The 20,726-nt window shown below is 25.7% G+C and overlaps 1 protein-coding gene across 1 annotated transcript in view; it reads right to left on the bottom strand.

The window, feature by feature from the left end:
* LOC114120112 (calbindin-32) overlaps nt 1–18,602 on the bottom strand; it is a 64,171-nt gene extending 45,569 nt beyond the window's left edge. The window contains exons 1-2 of the mRNA XM_027981920.2: nt 18,417–18,602; nt 9,700–9,898 (exon numbers count right to left, since the gene is read on the bottom strand). Coding sequence (XP_027837721.2) covers nt 9,700–9,898; nt 18,417–18,587 — 370 coding nt within the window. The 5' untranslated portion in view covers nt 18,588–18,602. The remainder of the gene's footprint in view (nt 1–9,699; nt 9,899–18,416) is intronic.
* Nucleotides 18,603–20,726: the final 2,124 nt, after the last annotated feature.

Genomic DNA, 20,726 nt, shown 5'->3' with positions numbered 1-20,726 from the left:
AAATTGTTGGTATCAAAATATATTTTATATCATTTTACATTTCTACTGTTAAAATTATATTCATAATTATTTTTCAATATAATTTTTTATTTAAAGCTTAACTAGGTATTTAATATTTATATTTTGTTTGTTAAGTTCGATTTATTAATATTTATTTTATACATAATATGTATTTTTTAATATCAACAAATAATTTGAAAATTGGTGTATTAAAAAAATTGATATATTATCATAATATGTAGTGAAATTTTACTAATTAAAATGTTTTGAATGACTGCACTATTATAATGTTCCATACATTATATGATATTTGTATGAAATTAATTTCTGTCTAAAATTAATGAAGCAGAATATTCGTCCAATGTACCAAACAATGTGTATACAATATTAATATATAATATAATATTATAATATATTCTATGAATATGAGTACGATAATAATTCAACAATCGGTATTTTAAAATTTTTCATATTAAATTATTATATAAAATACGGTACTTATGAATACAAATAAAAACTCAATTAGGAGAATTAAATACATCATAATACAATTATATCAACATACTTTACTAGTTAAAAAAAGTTTAGAATTTAAATCAAAAACTTTTCAAATTTTAATAGACCATAATTTTTTTATTTTTTTGTTGAATATTTGTAAATTTTAGGTCTTACAAGCTATATTATAAATATTTTAAAATTTTTAATATAAGTTTCTTTGATTAAACTTAAAATAAAATATTAAATAAAAAATACTTTATTTGTAGTTTATAAAGTTGATTTAAAATTAAATTTAAATAAAAAATAAATAAAATTGTACTCGCAAAATCGACTACTTGAAAATAGTCACATTTTTTAAAAAAAAATAATCAATATAACGTGTATAATGACTTTGAGCGAAATTCGAAATGAACTCTTCGGGAAAATTCAAAAAAAATAATATGTATATAGAAAGAATTCCAATATTTTGAGTATTAAAAATAACCATACTGAACACCCATGAAGTTCAAATACATAACATTGTATAGTATTTATTATATACATTATCGCGCGTATCTTATATTGGTGCTTTTTTTATGTTTTTTAAATGAAAAAATAACTCAAAATAGATTTTTTGAAAATTGATGTGTCGTGAATTACTCTTTTGCGTTTTACAAAGAGTGAGAAGATCATACAATCTAAAGTACACTGAACATCCGATATAAATACTACCGGAAGTCAGATAAACAATATAAAATAACAAAAAATTGTATGTTGGTACATAATTACAGAAACTAAAAACTCTATAAAATATTTGAATTTATAATAACATTTTACTTTCCACATAATTAGTTTAATTTTATGATAAGTAAAACAATAATCTCTCGCATGCTATACGCCTACCTATTCATTATTTTTTTTTTCGTTCGAAAACATTTAAAATATATTAATATGTGGATCACAAAGATACCTACAATCGTTAAATTTCATCGCATAATCCTCTTTCAATAATAAAGTTTAATCATTTAATAATATATATATTATTTATTTGATTATAAATGATATTTTGTAATAAAATAAAAGTTTTATATTGCATAATATTTACCTAGATTATACGTTAAACACGTGTGATCATGAAATACAAATTGATTAATGTTTTTTAATAGTTTGCGTGTGTTACAATATAGCATTTTTCATAAGTTTATGGTTAGGTTACTCTATAGTCTATTGTAAATAACGTAAACAATTTTAAGTCACGATCGACTTTTTATTTGTATTTCTTACTTCTAAGCATATTATTATAATAAATAAAATTCTTCGGTAACATGCTATAATTGGAAACTCAGGTCCATTAAATCATTGATAATCACTGCGTTCGTGAAAATCAATCCAAAAAAATTTCCCACCTGGAAAATTTATCTTATTTATCACCTTTAAAAACTACTCTTTTCATAAAACAACGGAACGTTGACAAATACGTCACTTAAACAATTTTTGATTTTTAATTCAATATCAACAGAACAATTTTGCACCATTTGACATTAACGCGCAAAGCAAGTGATTAGCTGATCTGTTTCACTACACACTTAATGTATTGTTAATTAATCTAATATTTATGTATATGTACATTTTTATATTAAAAATAACCAATATTTAAACAGTTATAAATAATCATTCCATAAGACGGTCAAGTGGTATTGATATTATAACACAATTTTCATATATTTCACTTGATAGTAAAATAAATATAACACAATGACATATAATATTCATATTATACAATAGAAACTTGATAGTTCTAATTAATTCATACAAAGAGCCGCTCAAATTAACGAGTGGTCCGGATGGCTGTAGCCTGTAGGTTATTCAAGGGTTCTCGAATAACCAAGTAATTTACTTTCATTACCTTTATTTATTAGTTCTAATACCAAATTATAAAGATGTATGTATATAAAAAGTAAATATGTACACAATAGGTTATTATACATAGTGTTTCAAAAGGGTTGAGTATAATTTATTGAATTATTCTTTAGTTAAAAAAATCATAAAGATGGGGAGTATGCTATAAAAGCCTTTCAGATAACGACTTTGTTATAGATTTATAGGTTAATTATATTCTAGGAGTCTGGAAAATTCATTATCATTAATGGATTAATTTACCGTTCGGACAACCATATTCACCGGACGGCATCAAATTTCTATTGTATAATATTATATGAACGAGCAAATATCACTGTTATTGGTATTAATTTTCCGTTAGTATTGCATCTTTAAAATACTTATTTATTTTGAATAATATGTGCTACTTCCCAAAATTATGACATATTTCATTAAAAATTAGTACATATTATATAAAATAAATCAAAAATAACAAGAAAAAAATGGTAAAATACGGATCTACTATTCTGCTATATGATTATTCATTATTACATTCATGATGAATGTAATTGATTTAACAATGATGTGCGTTTTAGAAAATGTATGCATATAATAAAGTAAATAATATACATAAAAGTTTTAATTCAACACGAACATTTTTTTTAAATTACAACGAAATAATAAAAATCGATATTCATTGTTCAAATATGTAATTTCATTCAGCTTTGAACTTCAAATGTCAATAAAAATAATTATTTTTAAATTTTTTAGTTCTAATATTAAATACTTATGATGAATATTCTATTACATTTTCAAATCTTAGCTAAACAAATTTTAGATTTTACAAAAATATTTTTTATTACAAAATACTAGCATTTGTAAATTTTCATGATTTTGACAAAATTTGTCCTAATCGAACTTTAAATGCATAAAAAAAATTATGATCATATATTTTTAATAATTTTATTTAGATATAAGAAAAACTTAATATAACTTCGTATAACATTTTTAATCATTACCAAATACTCAATCGTACATATTTTATTGACATTTATAAAAAACAAAAAAAAAAAATTAAATATTTCAATTATCTTTAAGTATCTCAAAAATAATTTTGAATTTATAGCATGTATAGAACCTATATGGTAAAAATTTTAAATGTAAGATTAATCCTTTTTGAATTATAACAAAACAAAGAAATCAATATCTTAGAAACCTGGTTTAGCGAAAAAAGTCCATTTCTCCATATCATTTTTACTTTTTTTTTTCGATTCTTAAAGAAAGTACTGTATAATTTTTAATTTTTATACCCTCTAAAATAAAGTATTAAATAGATCCAATTTTCTTCTAGACATCATCCCCCATATTTGCAAATTGGAATATTTTTACTGTTCTAAAAGGTGATGATAAACAGAAAACAAAACATACATCAACACATAGTTGTAAATACATCAATATATTCAACACTCAGTATCTAAAATCTAAGTATATATTACATATTAATAAATAATAATGTTTAATATTATAGTATAATAACTGGGTTAATTCATCCAAAATTTTGAATTCTCGTTGGCAACCCGTAACATCCTAACAAAGAGTTGATAATTGTAGTATAGTTTGTGGTACAAACATGAATAAAAAAAAATTAGTAATAAAAGGTTAGGGTTTGAGTTTTGAAGCAAGCTTAAAAAGTCAAATAATTTTATGATAGTAAACAATATTGTCTTATAAAATCCACAAGCTTTTCGTATTCATTTTAATATCTTAACTTAAGAATTATCATGATCAATTTTAGTTTTCCTAACTTCTCAGAGAAACAAAAAACTGTTTTGTTTCTAGGAATTTTTTAAGGCAGTAACATTCTAAACAATTGTATTATTATTATAAGTCTTAAAATCTTTATTACAATACATTCTAAAAAGCTTTTTTACTGAAAATGCATGAGATTGTACTTCATAGTGTAATATTCAAACTTTAGATAAGTCATGATATCTGAGATTGGTTGTTTTTTAAATTATGAAATTTTTACTAAAAATAAATTATTGTTATAAATTCATAAGATTAATCTTGGTAGTGTTATAAATTATAATTAAACTTTAAAAACGACACGACATTTTCATAAAAAATGAATTTTTACGTATGACTTACCTATTAAATTGGTATTGATAGTGTAACATTTGAACTTTAGATAAATCTTGATGTATGAGACTAACCATGATTTAATTTTTCACTGTGAATATGTCTTTCTAAACTAAAAAAAAAACGCGGACAGCGCATATTGAAATTCATTAGTAAATAAGTATTATAAAACACATATTCGAATTTTAAAATTGATATGACGATTTTTAAAGAAAGATATTTTATATAGGTAAGTTAAATTGAGGGTATCAAGGTGCTTGGAGATATCGTCGTATTTACTATTAATGGGTAATAAATAATAATCACTATTTATAATTCAAACGATTGATTAGAATTTTTTTTCAAAAAATGAAACAAAATGTTTATACTTGTATATATTATTAATTAAATGCAAACATTTGTTAACATTCCTGTTATCAATATTGACTGATGCAATATTTTTTTGTTTTATTTTGTTTTAAACGTAATTATTTAATTTTTAATTTTCCCTATTGCTTTAGAAATCATGTTAAATAAGTTGTTAACGATGTTTTATTTAAAAGTCTTTAAAAACTTTTTTATAGTACACATTGAATGGCTATAGATAAGTTCCTAAACAATTTATTATATAGGATTATATAACTTATACTGATGTGAAGCATACACATTTTCTTCAATCATAAACAATCGTGGTTATTACAACAAATGGGCTCATTGTCTCTGTGCTGAGAATTAAGTGTAACGAAGTCTTATGATTGTTTTTTGTGAATAGTCTTCTTAATTGCTATTACCTATACGAATTTTTGTTTATTTCTATTACCAGTACTATAAACTAGTAAAGTTACCTAGCTAGTTTCAATAGAATACATTTTTTTTATTGTTATTTACGAAATTTTAGTAAAATTCCTTTACAGAAGTTTTTTTTATATTGATCTTAAGTGTAAAACCATAACACCTGCTGCAATGCAAATGAAACGACTCGATTGCCTACAGAGTTTGACCCGCATAGTTATATTATGGGCTTTTTTTAAGACATTTTTTTGACTATTGTTACGAATAGTATAATATACATACAACTATAACAATACGTTGTATACATATATACACCACCACGATCAAAGTTTTTATCGTTTTCGTGGCATCGGCATCGTTGTACGAAATCCGAATCTCGTGGGGAATCTCGTACTATACGCTTATTATAATACACTGATCTGGGTACGCTTATATAAAACGTGTTTAGTACTATACATTATAGTTATATACATTTTTTAATTTCGTATATCTTGTGCCAAGTTCCTGTCTTTTGGTTTTATTTGTATTTTATATCGGAGTACCTACTTGCTGTGTTGCTGTAGAATTTATATTGTTGTATACGCATCTAACAAAATACGCTCTTTTAGAAATTGTTATGATTGCGTGTATTTTTTTTTAAATTTTTATTCTATTATTATATCGTGTTTTACTAACGTATTTATACTTATACTAAGTACAGTACACACACATACACATATATATATATATATTTTAACAAAATATAATTCAAATATTTGTTTGTCTTGAAATTGCTTCTTTTAAAATTAACAAGAAAATTAATGATGACATAATATTATACCGATGTAGTACAATAAATTATTATTATTATTATAATAACTATTGTAAATAATGCCAGTTCGGAATAAATGTAACGATTATTTTACGCCGCTATTATAAGAGAGAAAAAACCTCGTTACGAGCATAGTAAATCTAATTTAATTAATACGATATTTTTCTCACTGCGTGTATTTACGATGGCTGAGAAAAAATTATAATTTGCAGCGTGGTTAAAAATGTATTTTATTATTACAACAGATTTGAGAATTATCGGGATTATTGCAATAGTATTAAAGCATTATCGATTTAACAGTTTTCTGATGTTGCGATACTCGTAAATTCGGGTGTTTTGAATTATGGTGTTATTATTATTAAGGCGGTAGACAATGATTTATTGCAGAAACTAAAGACGGTTTGAGGTTGAGGCGTATTAAATTACACGGTGGGATAAGATATATATTTATATTGCAACGCCATGATAGAATTTAAATTTATATTCATTTTCGTTTCATTCAACTTAATTTAGATTCTAAATTTCATTGTCATAATATTTAAACCTACCAAGTGCTCTTTTAATTATTCCATCCAAAGAATTAAATAGAAAAACCAAACAATGAACATAATGTGTATCGGTGTCATAATAATATATAAACGAATTTTATTGTTATAATATATATTTATACAGTACACCGACTACTACCAACCAAAGCAAAAACCTAAATACGTAAAATGTAATTTTTACAATTCGAATGTTATGTTTTCTGTTTTCATGGTTGAATTATAAATAAATATTTGCTAACTCTTTCCAAGTGGTATTTGTTTCATCCCACGATATTTCATGAAAAACTAAGTGAGAATTATATTGTTGAACGGCAAAGTATGTTTCGACTATTAAAATTGTTACGAAACAATATCGCACTCTGTGTCGTCAATTCAATATTGTCGCTACGACAGTCTAACATTTTGTATGTTATATTTTAGTCGTTTCTTAAACTTTTGTCGCTATTAAAAGTTGTACGTTTAAATGCGATTGTCTTCAACGTTGGTATGTTTATTAGATACAGTAATAATATAATTTATCTGTACGATTGTACTTTACATTATTTTTTTTATGAAACGTATTACGCGTGTTAATATGTTGATTAATGGCGTATACCACATAGTTTTAGGGTAATTTTTTTATGAATAAAAACTCATCATCGCAAAAAGTATAATCGTTTTGGATATATAATATTTTTTATAGTTTGAAGTTATTGAAAAACAACGTTTTTAAACCAAAAAGTTATAATTTTATCATTACCTATTATTTTTTTGAACGATAACATACATTTTTGCTTTTATATTCCGGAGCAGAAAATTTTTCAGAAATTTTCAATGAATAAGATTTTAATTTAGATTGAGAAGTTATAATTAGTTATAAACGTATCTAAAGTTTTGATGAGTAGTGGACTAACATTGTGTGGCGTACCTTATTGTGCTACCCTATTTCGCTTCTATCTAAACTTCATATAAACGTCTTGTAAGTAATTATAACGTCTCTTTTGAAATTCCATTTTAATATAGGTACCTATTATAGTGAAATATTATCAGAAAAAAAAATACTTATCTGAAATTTAAAATATATGTTGTCGTTAAAATAACCTAAGAATTATAATTACAATTTATTCATCAAAAATGGGATTTCGTAATGTTTTTGAATTACCTATACCTATATTGAAAATAATAAAATTTCCAACACGTCATTACTTTTCGATAAAATTAGTGTTTACCTGTAAAAGAACCGCTTTGATAGTTATATCATAATAATACATAAAAAAAAAAACACGTTTGATAGCGACAAGTTACAAAAGGTTACTATAGCGTGAGGGGAGTGAAAAAAAAACAATTATTTATCTAGTTTTCAATCATCGTTTGCCACATCGTTATAATATCATTACAACAGTAAATTATTACACTACAATATGATATTACTGCTGATCTGGCAATCACTAAACGTACAGCAGTTCATTAGATTTTCAATATCATTCGCCGTTTCGCGACTCGCGTCAGCAGTTACATATATTTTTATTACATATTTTCTCGTCCAGTATTGGCGCTATTGTCGAGATTTTGTAATTAATTAAGGTATCCACGTACTATCTGCCCGCCAGGCGCACATAGAGTGTTGGCGGTTAAGTAAAAATAACTGCCATGAACCTATATAATATATACCTAATATACCTATATATATATATATATTACACAGCGGGGAACGGAAACACGTTCGAATCGTATTTGCTATAGGACGAAATGAGTTTGGTCGTTTATTAAAAACACTATAATCGGTATACTCGTTTATATATATTATATTATATCGATTCGCTGTAAATCAATCGACTCTCACCCCTCTCCACTCGTCGTTTTGCGCTGTTTCTATAGGCCATCCTCCACCCATCTACCCCACTTTTATGTGTTTTTATTTTTTTGAGGATTATTCTATTATATATAATGTATACAATATACACGTCATCATTGTATGTTACGCTGCAGGTTTTGGGATTAACGATTCACGTAAAAAAAAAAAAACCAAAATTTATATTTTAACGCCCACTTGACTGTAGCCAAAAAAACGTCTAGTGGCAAATAAAATATAAAATTATATAATAAATAATAAATATTGTTATTTCATAGGGTGATAATATGATTCACCAAGCAAGCGCACTCTCGTTTTATTCTAAAATTAGATTTATATGTTTATTTGATTACTGAGTTTTTGAATATTTAAATACGTTCAAATAGTTAAAGATCATAGTTTTAATACTTAAAAATATTCCAAAACCCCAAATCTATAAAATCCAAATGATTTTTCACAATATACTGGACTTAATGAAACCTGGAAATTTTTTTCATTTTACAAGTTTAATATGATAATATGTAATTTTTTACGGTCAGCTTTATTTTGTTATTTATTAGATATTTAATAATTATTAATGATACTAAATATAATAATTAATACTTTTATTACCAGTTGGTATAAATTATTAATAATTTATTGTATCACTGCAATCGTTCGTATATTAGTATCTTCTAAAATAAATAATCAAATAATATTGTAAAGGATGTTGAATGAATCTAATAAGGTTTAATTGTTAGTAAATAATAATAAATACGTTTTATTTATTGTCTGGACTATGTATTTTTTGACATACATGTCAAAATTTTAATTTATTTTTATAATTATAATGAGGACAACACGGATGACGCGTTGTGTATCTTGTAGTACGCTGTCCGTGGTCACTTAGTAACTAAAAGATTTTTGACGATGAATTAATAACATACGACTACCGCATCAATAATGATAAAATGCTTTATCAAAAATCTTATAATCATATTACTCGGTACACAACAGATATTCTATTATAAAAAAAAAAATGATACCTAAATACTTTTCAAATACAATTTTTCCAAAAATACCTTACATCCGTATTTACTTAAATTAACCCGTATAACAAGGGGTTGTGAGCACATTTGTTTAAATGTTGTGTTCTACACCAGAAACCCCAAACTCAAATTAATGATTTAGTTGTTAAGCTCTAATACGACTTCATTTTTTTTTTAAACCAGAACTTATTGTTATTATTATTCCCTCGAACTCACCGTCCTTGTCGTAGTGGCTCCAGACATCCATGAATTGATTCGCTGACAATTTTTTCAGTTCACGGCTGTGCGGGTCTCTGTATTGCTTCATAAAGTTGGTCGCTTTTTCTAAATTCAATTTTTTCTGTGCTGCCGCTGCCGCATCCACTGCCGCCGATGCCGCCGATGCGTCCGAAGAAAAACTCATTTTGTATATTTTCTGCACAACATCATAAAAACAAATAAAAAACATAATATGAAATAATATATTATACAAATAACAATTTTTAACAAGCGATGGTTATAAAAAACAACATAGAATATTGTACAATCCGAATAAAGTTACAACGTATGTATATTATATATTTATATTGAATAAAAAAAGGCTGTGTTATGAATAAAAAAAAATCTCAAGCCAAATAATTAAAACTAAAAACTTTCAGTATAATATTTTATTCTGCTTTACCCATGTGGCCATGTGACGATAATGATAATTTAAAACCATTAAAGCGATTAAAGCGATTCAATAATTCTGTAATTATGATAAAAAGTGAATATTATATTATAAACATATTATGTAGTTCAAGTTTTACATTTTTAAATTAAATAAAAACGGTGGATTCTATAAGCAAAAAATACTTGGAAACACTCAAATACAGCGTCAGTCAAAATTATGTACCTATAAAAAGGTCAGATAATTTTTTTTTAGAGGAATTGTTGAAAACTTTTAATACGGTACATAAATTCTAAAAAAAATATTCAACAGAGGACGATCAAACCTTGTCCTCCTCGTGCTACAAAATATAAATATGTCTTTGCTCGTAATAATATTTTCGTCCATACCGCATATTACAAAAAGTGTATACGACAAAGGATATATTCAATTACGCACCCATAATAATGGTTGCTTTATAATTATTCACCGAGCACAGTTTATTTTATTTTATTTCGATAAATAGGTAGATACGTTGCGTATAATAACATTATAAAATTATATGTAAAGCATTCGCTGGTCATAAATTATTTATTGTTATTTAAGTAATTATTTATTAAATATATAAAATCTTTAGTGAATCTTATCGTCCTTTTCACGAGAATAATAATACTAATTGTAAAATCCTCAATTGAATATACATTTTTAAGTTGAGATAACGATCATTTTTCCAAATAAGTATTTCCTACTCCGAACGAATAATCTTTACCGAATGATTACATTTATACAATGCATTATAATATACCTCTATAGTCTATATAGTCTATTATAATATATTATATTATATAGTTTGCAAATTATTCATGCACAATAATAGATAAATTATGAGCAGCTATGAGCTTAACTTAATGCAATCATGGAAAATAATCTTTTGATAAGTTTTAATACCCACAATAATAATAAGTATTATTTAAAAAATATATCAATCAACTGTATAATATTTACTCATAAGTCATTTTAATTTCGTTTTACTTTATTATTTAAGTCCAAGAAAGCATAAACGTGAAATATTTAATTACATTTTAATTAGATTATAATTATATGTTTGTTGACCTCCATTATTTAAAAATTTAAAATATTTCTAATTTTTATTTTTTTAACCATCCGCAGATCCATGTCCCTTTTCGAAACAATATTATTACTATCATTGTTCATTACAATAATTACTATACTTTTATGATTTATAATTTCGTCTAAAACATACTGATGTTTACACTTCGATAATTAAATCTCATTTTCATTTAATCAAAAAAATATGATGTTGATGACTAGCATTTTATTTCTTTGATACTATAAAATGCTATATTTATATATTAACTAAAAATGCATTTCATGTTGAATTGATTCAGAATATACTATTTTTTTTTTATTTTTAACGTCATTTATATATATACATTTTTTTCATATTATAGGTTATTTTTACTATTTTTGTAAATGTGAGTCATTTTTTTTTTTTTTATTGAATTTCAGATTATAAAGAAAATTTGATCAAAAAAAATAATTTTATTATAATTGTTGGTGGGTTTTTGTTTAACATATGTTATTAGTTTATGATTAATAAATAATAATCAACATTCTATTTCTAGTTATTATAATATGGTTAAACTATCATAGATTATGTAAATACATCATTTTCTTATTTATAATCGAAATCCAATGTTACCAACTACCAAGCTATATTAAAGTGCATAGTATGCGATATCAACTTAAAATAACATAAATAAGATAGCTATCATGAAAAGTCAACAAAACAAGTATAAACTTTTTGTATTAACTTGCAAATGTATATCAACAGTATCTTAAATTAGTGTAGGCGGTGTTTGAAAAATTGGAACTAATGATATAAATTCAGCGATGGTCTGTTATTGATGTTTTTAATTTCGTCCATTTGAGAGACTTTCGATGTACGGTACTCAAACGATAAATTTTACGGCAGACGTGTGAATTCAAGTTTCTTTTGACTCTAGGTCATAGATCAACAGGCAATTTATTGATTTTTCTTTGCGTGCAAAACTTTAGAATAGCTTTTAACGTAGGCTCATGGTTTACTTAGCCCGGCATTCTTTACAACATTAACGCGTGCATCCTTCTTTTTCATTTTGACGTAAATTATTATTTATTAACGGTCGTGCAGTGTGGCTATAAACCGTTTTGAAAACAAGTCCGCTGGTGGAGTGAGAAAAGGTGAAATTAAGTCTAATGGTTTTTGATATGTTTTCAGACGAAGAAGTGCGGATGTCTATAATTTTATAAAGGTGTGAGAGTGAAAAGTGAACGCTGTCACGTAAGTGTCAACGCTGAAACACAGATAAATGCTTTAAAAATCATTAATAACACAACGGTAACATGTTTAACAGCAGTTTATATGATCCGCTATAATAATATCTACAAGCTAATAATAAATTAGTGTTATGATAGAACGAGGGAAAAATTTGTGTTACAATGATGTATGTGGTGATAAATAGGTAGTAAGGTCACTCGTCGCTTCTGTATTGCTTTTTTAGCGTATTCTCGTTACATTTACGATGATACTCGGGATACAGAACCCATATTTTATCTATTAAAATTTTCAGTGATAAAATATTTAATTATAAAACGGTACTTAATATTTAGTAGGTATTAGGTGATTATTAAAAGGTATTAGAAGTCATATGAATGTGTGTAACATACACTTTTTATGTTTTTTTTTTTTTTTTTTGGAAAAGTCCTCCAGAAATATTTAAAAACAACCTTTAAGTACAAACTATCTTAAATTGTTGATAAAGTTTTAACCATTATTTCTTACTTACATTAAAAAAAAAAGTATAACCGTGAATTTTTTTACTAATGCACCATTAGATGGTTTAGATATATATGTGTGTGCGCGTGCATGAGTATTAGTTGTTTTATTTTTATAAAGATACTTTTTCGAGTAGTTAAAGAGGTGAAACTTTTCCACAGAGCCATTTATACCAATCGATTGTACATTAAGTACGGATTTTACTTTAAAAAGGTCGTTTTAACAAAATTTCTCAGTAGTTTAGAAAAAACACATTGAACAACAACGAACGAATCTAAAATAAATGGGTGCCTATTGCTTAATAAAGGTACACAGCCGATTTTATCAACATTATTGATATATTGTTTACTTGATATAATTATTATGCATACAGTGATAATTTAGAACAATAAATTACAATTTAATAATGATATATATTGCTTTATATTTCAGTAATGAAAGAAACGTGAGACGATAGAGTATCTATAATTAATGTCGTATAATAAGCTTTCTAACTTTTGTTAATTTAAATGAATACCTATTATTATAATAAAATAATAATTAAACAATGTATTTTTGTAAGCCATTGTTACCTACTACTGCCATAAGATATATTTGATAACTAATCTTACTACATTTCAATTAGCTACCACAAAATTTAGTTACTGATTTCCAATATTGATATTTCGAATGAATCATCTTAAACTGGATTTTAATCAAGGAATCATTAAGACAGTTATTAAGAAAATGAAGACAATTATAAAAAACAATTCTTAAAAGTATGAGGGACTGTAGCAAAGTATTTAGAGATCTGAAATTGAAACTCATGATTGCCAAGTTTATAATTATTTTCATATACATTTTTTAAAAACTATTGAAAAGTAAATCTCAATGTTAATTGTTTGAAAGTTCGACATTTATTATTATAATAATACGAGAGAAAATACAAACTTTTAATTACGGTTTTTTTACTTGAAAAATTAAACCCTTTGTTTAAATAATTTGTATTAAATATTAAACTTTACTCGTAATACTGTAAATACTAAGTATACAATACACATATTATACAAATATCATACAAGGAATCATATTATGATACAAAATCCATAATAGTGTTTTTAAAACTTTATTGGGTGTTATTTAGATTAAATAATACATTTTAACTTTTTAAATATTTACTTTAATAACGTTTTACGTTAGTATAACTAAAATTTTTATTTATTTTTGGAATTTTTTTAAAAATGTCTTTTTTTAATGTGCTTAGGTTTATACTTCAGTTTCAAAGTTATGAAATTTTTTTCTATATCGTTAATAAAGTTATTAAAAAACTATATAATAAAAAACGAATCATAGTCTATAAGTGTATTTATTTAGTGTATTTACCTAAATCACATTAAATACATGACTACGTATTTGAAATCTGAACAATGGATGGAATGCCATTGATGTTTTTCTTCGTTTGACTGGAATGAAGAAGGTATTATAGAAAACAAACAAAATATCAATAGTGCTCATGACTGTAGTTTCTCTCTGACAAAAAATTTGTTTTAACCATGATATAAAAAAGGCGTATATTCTATATAAACACATCATATTCATACTACTTTAATATTATTCTTTATGTGCTAAAAAAAAATCAATGTTTTTGAAAATGTTTTATTTACCTACGGTTTTTTTCTTGCTGTGTTATAAATGTATTTATTAAATAATAATATCGTTTACCATCTATAATAATAAAATTTGTATGAATTTTACTTTAAAATATATATGTTTCAATTAACTTGACAATTTTTTGTTTTGATTAATTTAAACATAAAGCAATAAAGTTAATTGGTGTATTAAGCTTACCTTCCCATATTTTATCATTTATTAATGAATCAATTCAATTCATTTTTTAAATATACTTATAGTCATGTTTTAAAATTCTTGAGATTTTTTATACACAGCTATGGCAATACAGATTTCTATTTTTCAAATAAGAACTTCCTTTATATGGTTAACTATTTAGAAAATATCTTTTTGAAAATATTGATGTATCCAACGTTAAATTTAGACATGTAGTTTTTAAATTATTCAAATATTATATATATTTCAAGTATAATATATAAATATAAAGTATAAAATATCTGTAATATCTTATATTATATTACATAATTATTATTATAGACCTATTATCCTTAGTATAGCACCACAAAACTACTCGTTTAATTTTTTATTATGATATATATTATGATATATGTTAATATTTTTTAAATAATTACATAGTAAAAAAGGGGGTTATTTGAAAAGCAGAAGATAATATTGCCATGGGACACACCTTAAAGTAAACTAAAAATGCTCAACAATTTGAAAATAATATGGTATTTGAGTATAGTTAAAGATACATGTATTAGAATTTGTATAACTACAATATATTGAAAAAGAAAAATGGGGTGAACATACTTTTTTCAAACGAAAATATTTGAATAATTTTTTTTAGTATATCATAATGAAGTATTGATTAAAATAATAGTTCTTATTTTACAGAATGTATCTTGAAAATTAAATCCCAAAGAACGTAAATTAGATATTTTACAATACAATATTTGTATTTTACATCAAATAAAATATTACAAACAACATTTAAAGCAATACGATGTATTAACAATGAATCTTTTTGAAAATGTTTACACAATTTATAAGTAATAATACATAACACTCTATTGAAATTTTAATGAAATAAACACATCGTGTAAATAAAAATTTTGTTTAAACTGTAAAAAATCCAAACTTTTATATTATTTGTTTAATGTTATTAACGATTTAAATTTTCCATATACGTCCTTTAAGTGTTAAATTAATAATAATTTTAAAATACTGTAAATTATAATAAGTAAAAACCTTATTAACGCGTAATCGATAAAAATTATTAAAAATTATAAAAATTATACTATTTATAAAATAATGTAACTGTTAAATAAAACATTTCATGTACTTTTTTTCACAATGATATATTATTATATGTTTAGCATAAATTATTATTATTATGCCTATCACAAGGTTTCTCAAAAATTACAGTTTCCTTTAAATAAAACGCCGTCAAAATATTAACTGGATAAACCATTCATGCGTCATTTTATTCACGTTACAATCAATAATATGCAATTTCTTTAAAAAAAATAATTCTCAAATAGGTACCACGTACTATATCAGCTATATCTATAATACATAATATATACACAGTGTTCGTATATATTTGTGATACTGCTTTAATAATAATAATAATAGCAATAATATATTATTGTGGGTCAAAGTTGGTCACATCGATTTGTGTAAAGCCATCCGATATTGCGGTCACGTGACCAAATGCAGTCTTGGTACGTATACACAAATCCAAATCGAATGGGTATGCATAATATAATAATAATAATAACAATATACACAAATGCTGACGAAAGCGCGCGTCCAAACACACTGACATACGGACATTAGTGTTTAATATAATACATAGTTATATATATTATATGTATATTAAAGACACTGATTTACATAAAAACGTATTCAAATCATTGAACCTTCTCTTCACCTTTCCGCGGTCAGTAAGTCCCGAGCACCTGGCATTACCCACGCTGACGTTTGAAAATATACGCGTGCGGTGGTTGAGCGTTTACAACCAGCGCCATACAATATACATTTTCCCTCCCGCATGCCTTTGCAGCATTTGTCAGCAGCTCTGAAAGCGTTTGATTATGTTGTTCCAGTTCATACTATCATATTTTATACCGGGGGAGGGGGGGGCTTACAAAATGTAATGGGAAGTTCAAAAAACCACATCGCGGGAAGTTAACGATGTAGATGATACCAAAGAACTTCAACTGTTAAGATGAGGGTTGAGAAAGGTTTTTTTTTTTGTTTTAGTCGCCAGTAGATGGCTCTTTATATGGTATTTCTATGATGGCTAGAGGAACGCATTTGTTCTCATCAGTTCCTAGTGCGACGAAAATACCCTGACAGAAGGAATCTCGACAAATATCTCGTTTACAATGGTTGGAAAACGGTTAATGAAAAGCAATTTTTTTTTAACTGTTTTGATTTTTTATAATTCTCCTCCCTTATTTTGTAAACATCTTTTATGTTTTATATCATTGTAGTAAAATAAAAAAAAATTCTGCGCACACTGAACATGTATTTACATATAATACATTAAAACATTGTACCAAACGAAACGGTTGATCCGACCACGGACTTAATGCTATACATAGTATTATTCGCACGATTCAATACAGCGCAGTATTTATTATTTGCGTTGCTCTTCGATTTCCGCCCTATACTCGACCCGCTTCGTATATATTGTTTGTTGTAAATGTGTGTTACCCTACGTGTGTCGTATACCGAAATTCAAAAGGAAACACAGTGAATATTATAATATATTATGAGTTATACATGCGCACGCGCTCATGATGGTGGTTTAAATACTGCGGTGGCAGGGAAACGTGAGGAGTGCCAAGCGTCCGATCTATCGCAAATTTGAGTCTGATCACGATTATAAATCGCAGATCTACATAAAGGGTTATTCCATGGGTATTATAATGTTGTTATATGTGAGTCGTTTTTAGTCTATATAACAGTCTTATCGGTGCGTCAAATTCGAATAGCTTGGGCTCAAGTGTATTAACTTGTTTGTTGCGCGTGACCCCTCTTATACCTATATAGACTTATGGTAATGTCGACCACGTTTAACATACGAATACACATCAAAGGCGAACACTAGTATACACTTCTATTTATACTATTATAATAAGTATTATGATTCGTTAGCCTTTAGCTTGAAATAAAAACTCGTGCACAATAAAAACTGAAATATCGGTAGTTTAAATTATGATATGTTTTTCAAATTAGTTATTTACATTTTTCTAAAATAGTAAAAAGAGACTACTAAGATTGATCATTATTGAGTTTTTTTTTTAACTAATGACACTTGTATAATCATTTATACTTTTATTCGGTTTTGGCATAAAAACACTATTTTGATATTCAGCTTTATTTAATACATTTTTGTAGTTAGTGAGTTTTTACTTCAAACCAACGAATTTTAACGTCCGAAAACTACTAAGATGTTATAATTATATATTATATCATATTATAATTTATAATAGTCAATTAATAATATTTTATGGTAACAATAATTATATTTTTATATATGCGCTATGAATATGAGCTTTCACCCATTATTAAAACAATAATAGTAATAGTAATTATTAAAAGTAATACAAATAATTTATTATAATAATAATAATAATAATAATGTAAATAAAATATAAAAACGTGAGAATGGAATTTTTTTAAATTTTCTGAGTACGTCCTTTGAGCGTTTGATTAATATTAATAATTTGTAAAAATTATAATTTTAAAAGATCGCAAATAATAATATATTATGTAATAATAAAAATCTCCTATTGACACATAATAGATAAAAATGATTACAATTTATAAAAACATAATGTTTACCTTGGTGTTATCGAATGGAGGGCAACGTGGAATTGAGCGAGAATGTGACAATGGACTTTTGCGGTGGTGCGTGGGTGTTGATACCTGTACTCGTCGTGGAGGACTAAAGCTGTGCTGCTGCCGATCACCCCGGCTATTTTGTTCACGTCTAGAACGCTTGCGCGGCTCCATAATGCAGCAAACCCTTGGCCCTTTTCCTCTATGTTTTTTTCCCTGTAAAGTTTTAAGTTTATATACGCGCAGAGGGGAAACAGATCGTTGCGGAATGCCGGCCAATTTTATATATTACACCGAAGCATATGCAAATACCACGGAAAATATAACTTGACCCTAAGTACGAAAATTTAAACGAGAAGATTCTTTTATTATTTTTTGTTTCTCTTAAAACTGTTAATATTTAAATCTTCCTGCGCGTCTGATGCTTTCACTATCCATATAAGGTACCTACTACATTTCAATAAGAAAAAAAAGGTCGTTCCCTACTAAAATGTCCTAAAGCATTTTCGTCTCATCGCTCTTTCACTATAAAATAAATAAAAATGTCTTGCATTAAAGCTTGAGTGCAAGTTTTTTTTTTTATTATTTTATTTTAACAACATATAAAACGAGGTAAACTATTTAACGTTAAGGTTTTCGCGGATGACGTGACGTACGTTTATCAATAATAGAAATAATACGACGCATAAAATGCACGAGATATCTCCCCGGTGAGTCGAAATATTACTAATATTTTAAATTGTGAGTTTTATTAGAACGAATTTAATGATGAATGAAAAAATATTTATATGCATACAAAAAAGCCACGTGACGTTTATTGAAATTTATTATTTTCATTGGCTTACTCTCATTGACAGCCAAAGGATACATAATGTATATTTGATTGATTATCGTTTGATATTTTATTTTTGATCCATTTTTTTATTTCTCACAACTGTTTTAAAACTATATGTGATTTAATTTTCTATCAATTTCTTTTCGACTCCGATTATATGTATATATTTTATACTTCTCTTATGTCATGCTGACTTGTCTGTTCTTTAAAATCAATCGCACGAAACTAGAACACCCAGTAAGATTACAACGTGCAAAATAAACTAAAAATAATAATAATAATAAACCCAAAGATCGATATTTTGTAGAAGTCATCTCATAATATTGTTATTGTTTCGTAGTATTATTTCATTTTGATTTAAACTGGGCGTCGGCTCTCGTCTCGGCACAGACACTGGTATAGTGGACATGAAAACATACATTTTAGTTATGTATTAAAAAACAGGCTATTATGCTGCAAGCTGTTATTTATTAAAAACCTTGCTAGTTTTCTATTTCTTAAAATACGTTTAACATTTATAATTATACATTTTCCTTGTATGTAGAAAATGTATTGAGGAAATTGAAAAACTACTTTTTCAAACAGTACCATTCAGGCTTGATTATAGTTACGGACATGAAACTATTTCCGAGAACTTCTTATACATGGAGTAATGTTCACAAAAAAATAAAAATAATTCATTATAAAACCAATGAATTCCTCACTTTTCTCACAGAACACAGGTAACTGTAATATATTATGAAGAGTAATTTACCAAGCATGGTTATACCTTCATTTTTCTTTGAAAATGTATTTATTAAAATTTTAGAAATTTTGAAGTATATTAAACCAAAATATTATTTTTGAATAGGTACATTGATTTCGTATACTAGTAGTGCTATGGCGATACAAACTTTATTTTAGATTCTAAACGGAGTGTATTGATCTTACAATGATATTTGTGTGTGTATTTTTTCTTTGTGTATGACTGTGTGTACACAACTGTTGATAACATTTTTTTGGCAGAGTAAAAATACTTCAAAATTTAATAAAAAGTTTCTCATGAGTTAATCTTATAGTGATTCAAAAATTATAAAAATACATAGGCACAATTTATTTTATTAGCGTTTGATGTTGAAATATTGACGAAATTCGTCAAAATTATGAATATTTGTAAATTATTTTGTAGTTAAAAATGTATAAAAAGAATTGTGTAATAGTAGCTAAGAATTGAAAATTTAATACAAGATTTCACAAAATTTTGGCTTACAATAATTATAAAAGAAGTTGATCGTTTGCCAATCAAATAATTTTATTCTAAGTTTACATTTTTACGAAATCAAAAATTGACGCGAAAAATTACGATTTATCTTCAAATAATTTTAGATTTTTGTTTAGTTAAAAATTACTAGTCGTAGAAACTTTAAACATACACCAGTTGTTTAAATTTACATTTTTTGTACATAACTTAATTTTGGGGTGTTCAAGTCAATAAAACA

The sequence above is a fragment of the Aphis gossypii genome, chromosome 3 (assembly GCF_020184175.1).
Source record: "Aphis gossypii isolate Hap1 chromosome 3, ASM2018417v2, whole genome shotgun sequence".
In the NCBI taxonomy this organism is placed as follows: domain Eukaryota; kingdom Metazoa; phylum Arthropoda; class Insecta; order Hemiptera; family Aphididae; genus Aphis; species Aphis gossypii.
This window is presented reverse-complemented; position numbering and strand designations above follow the sequence as displayed.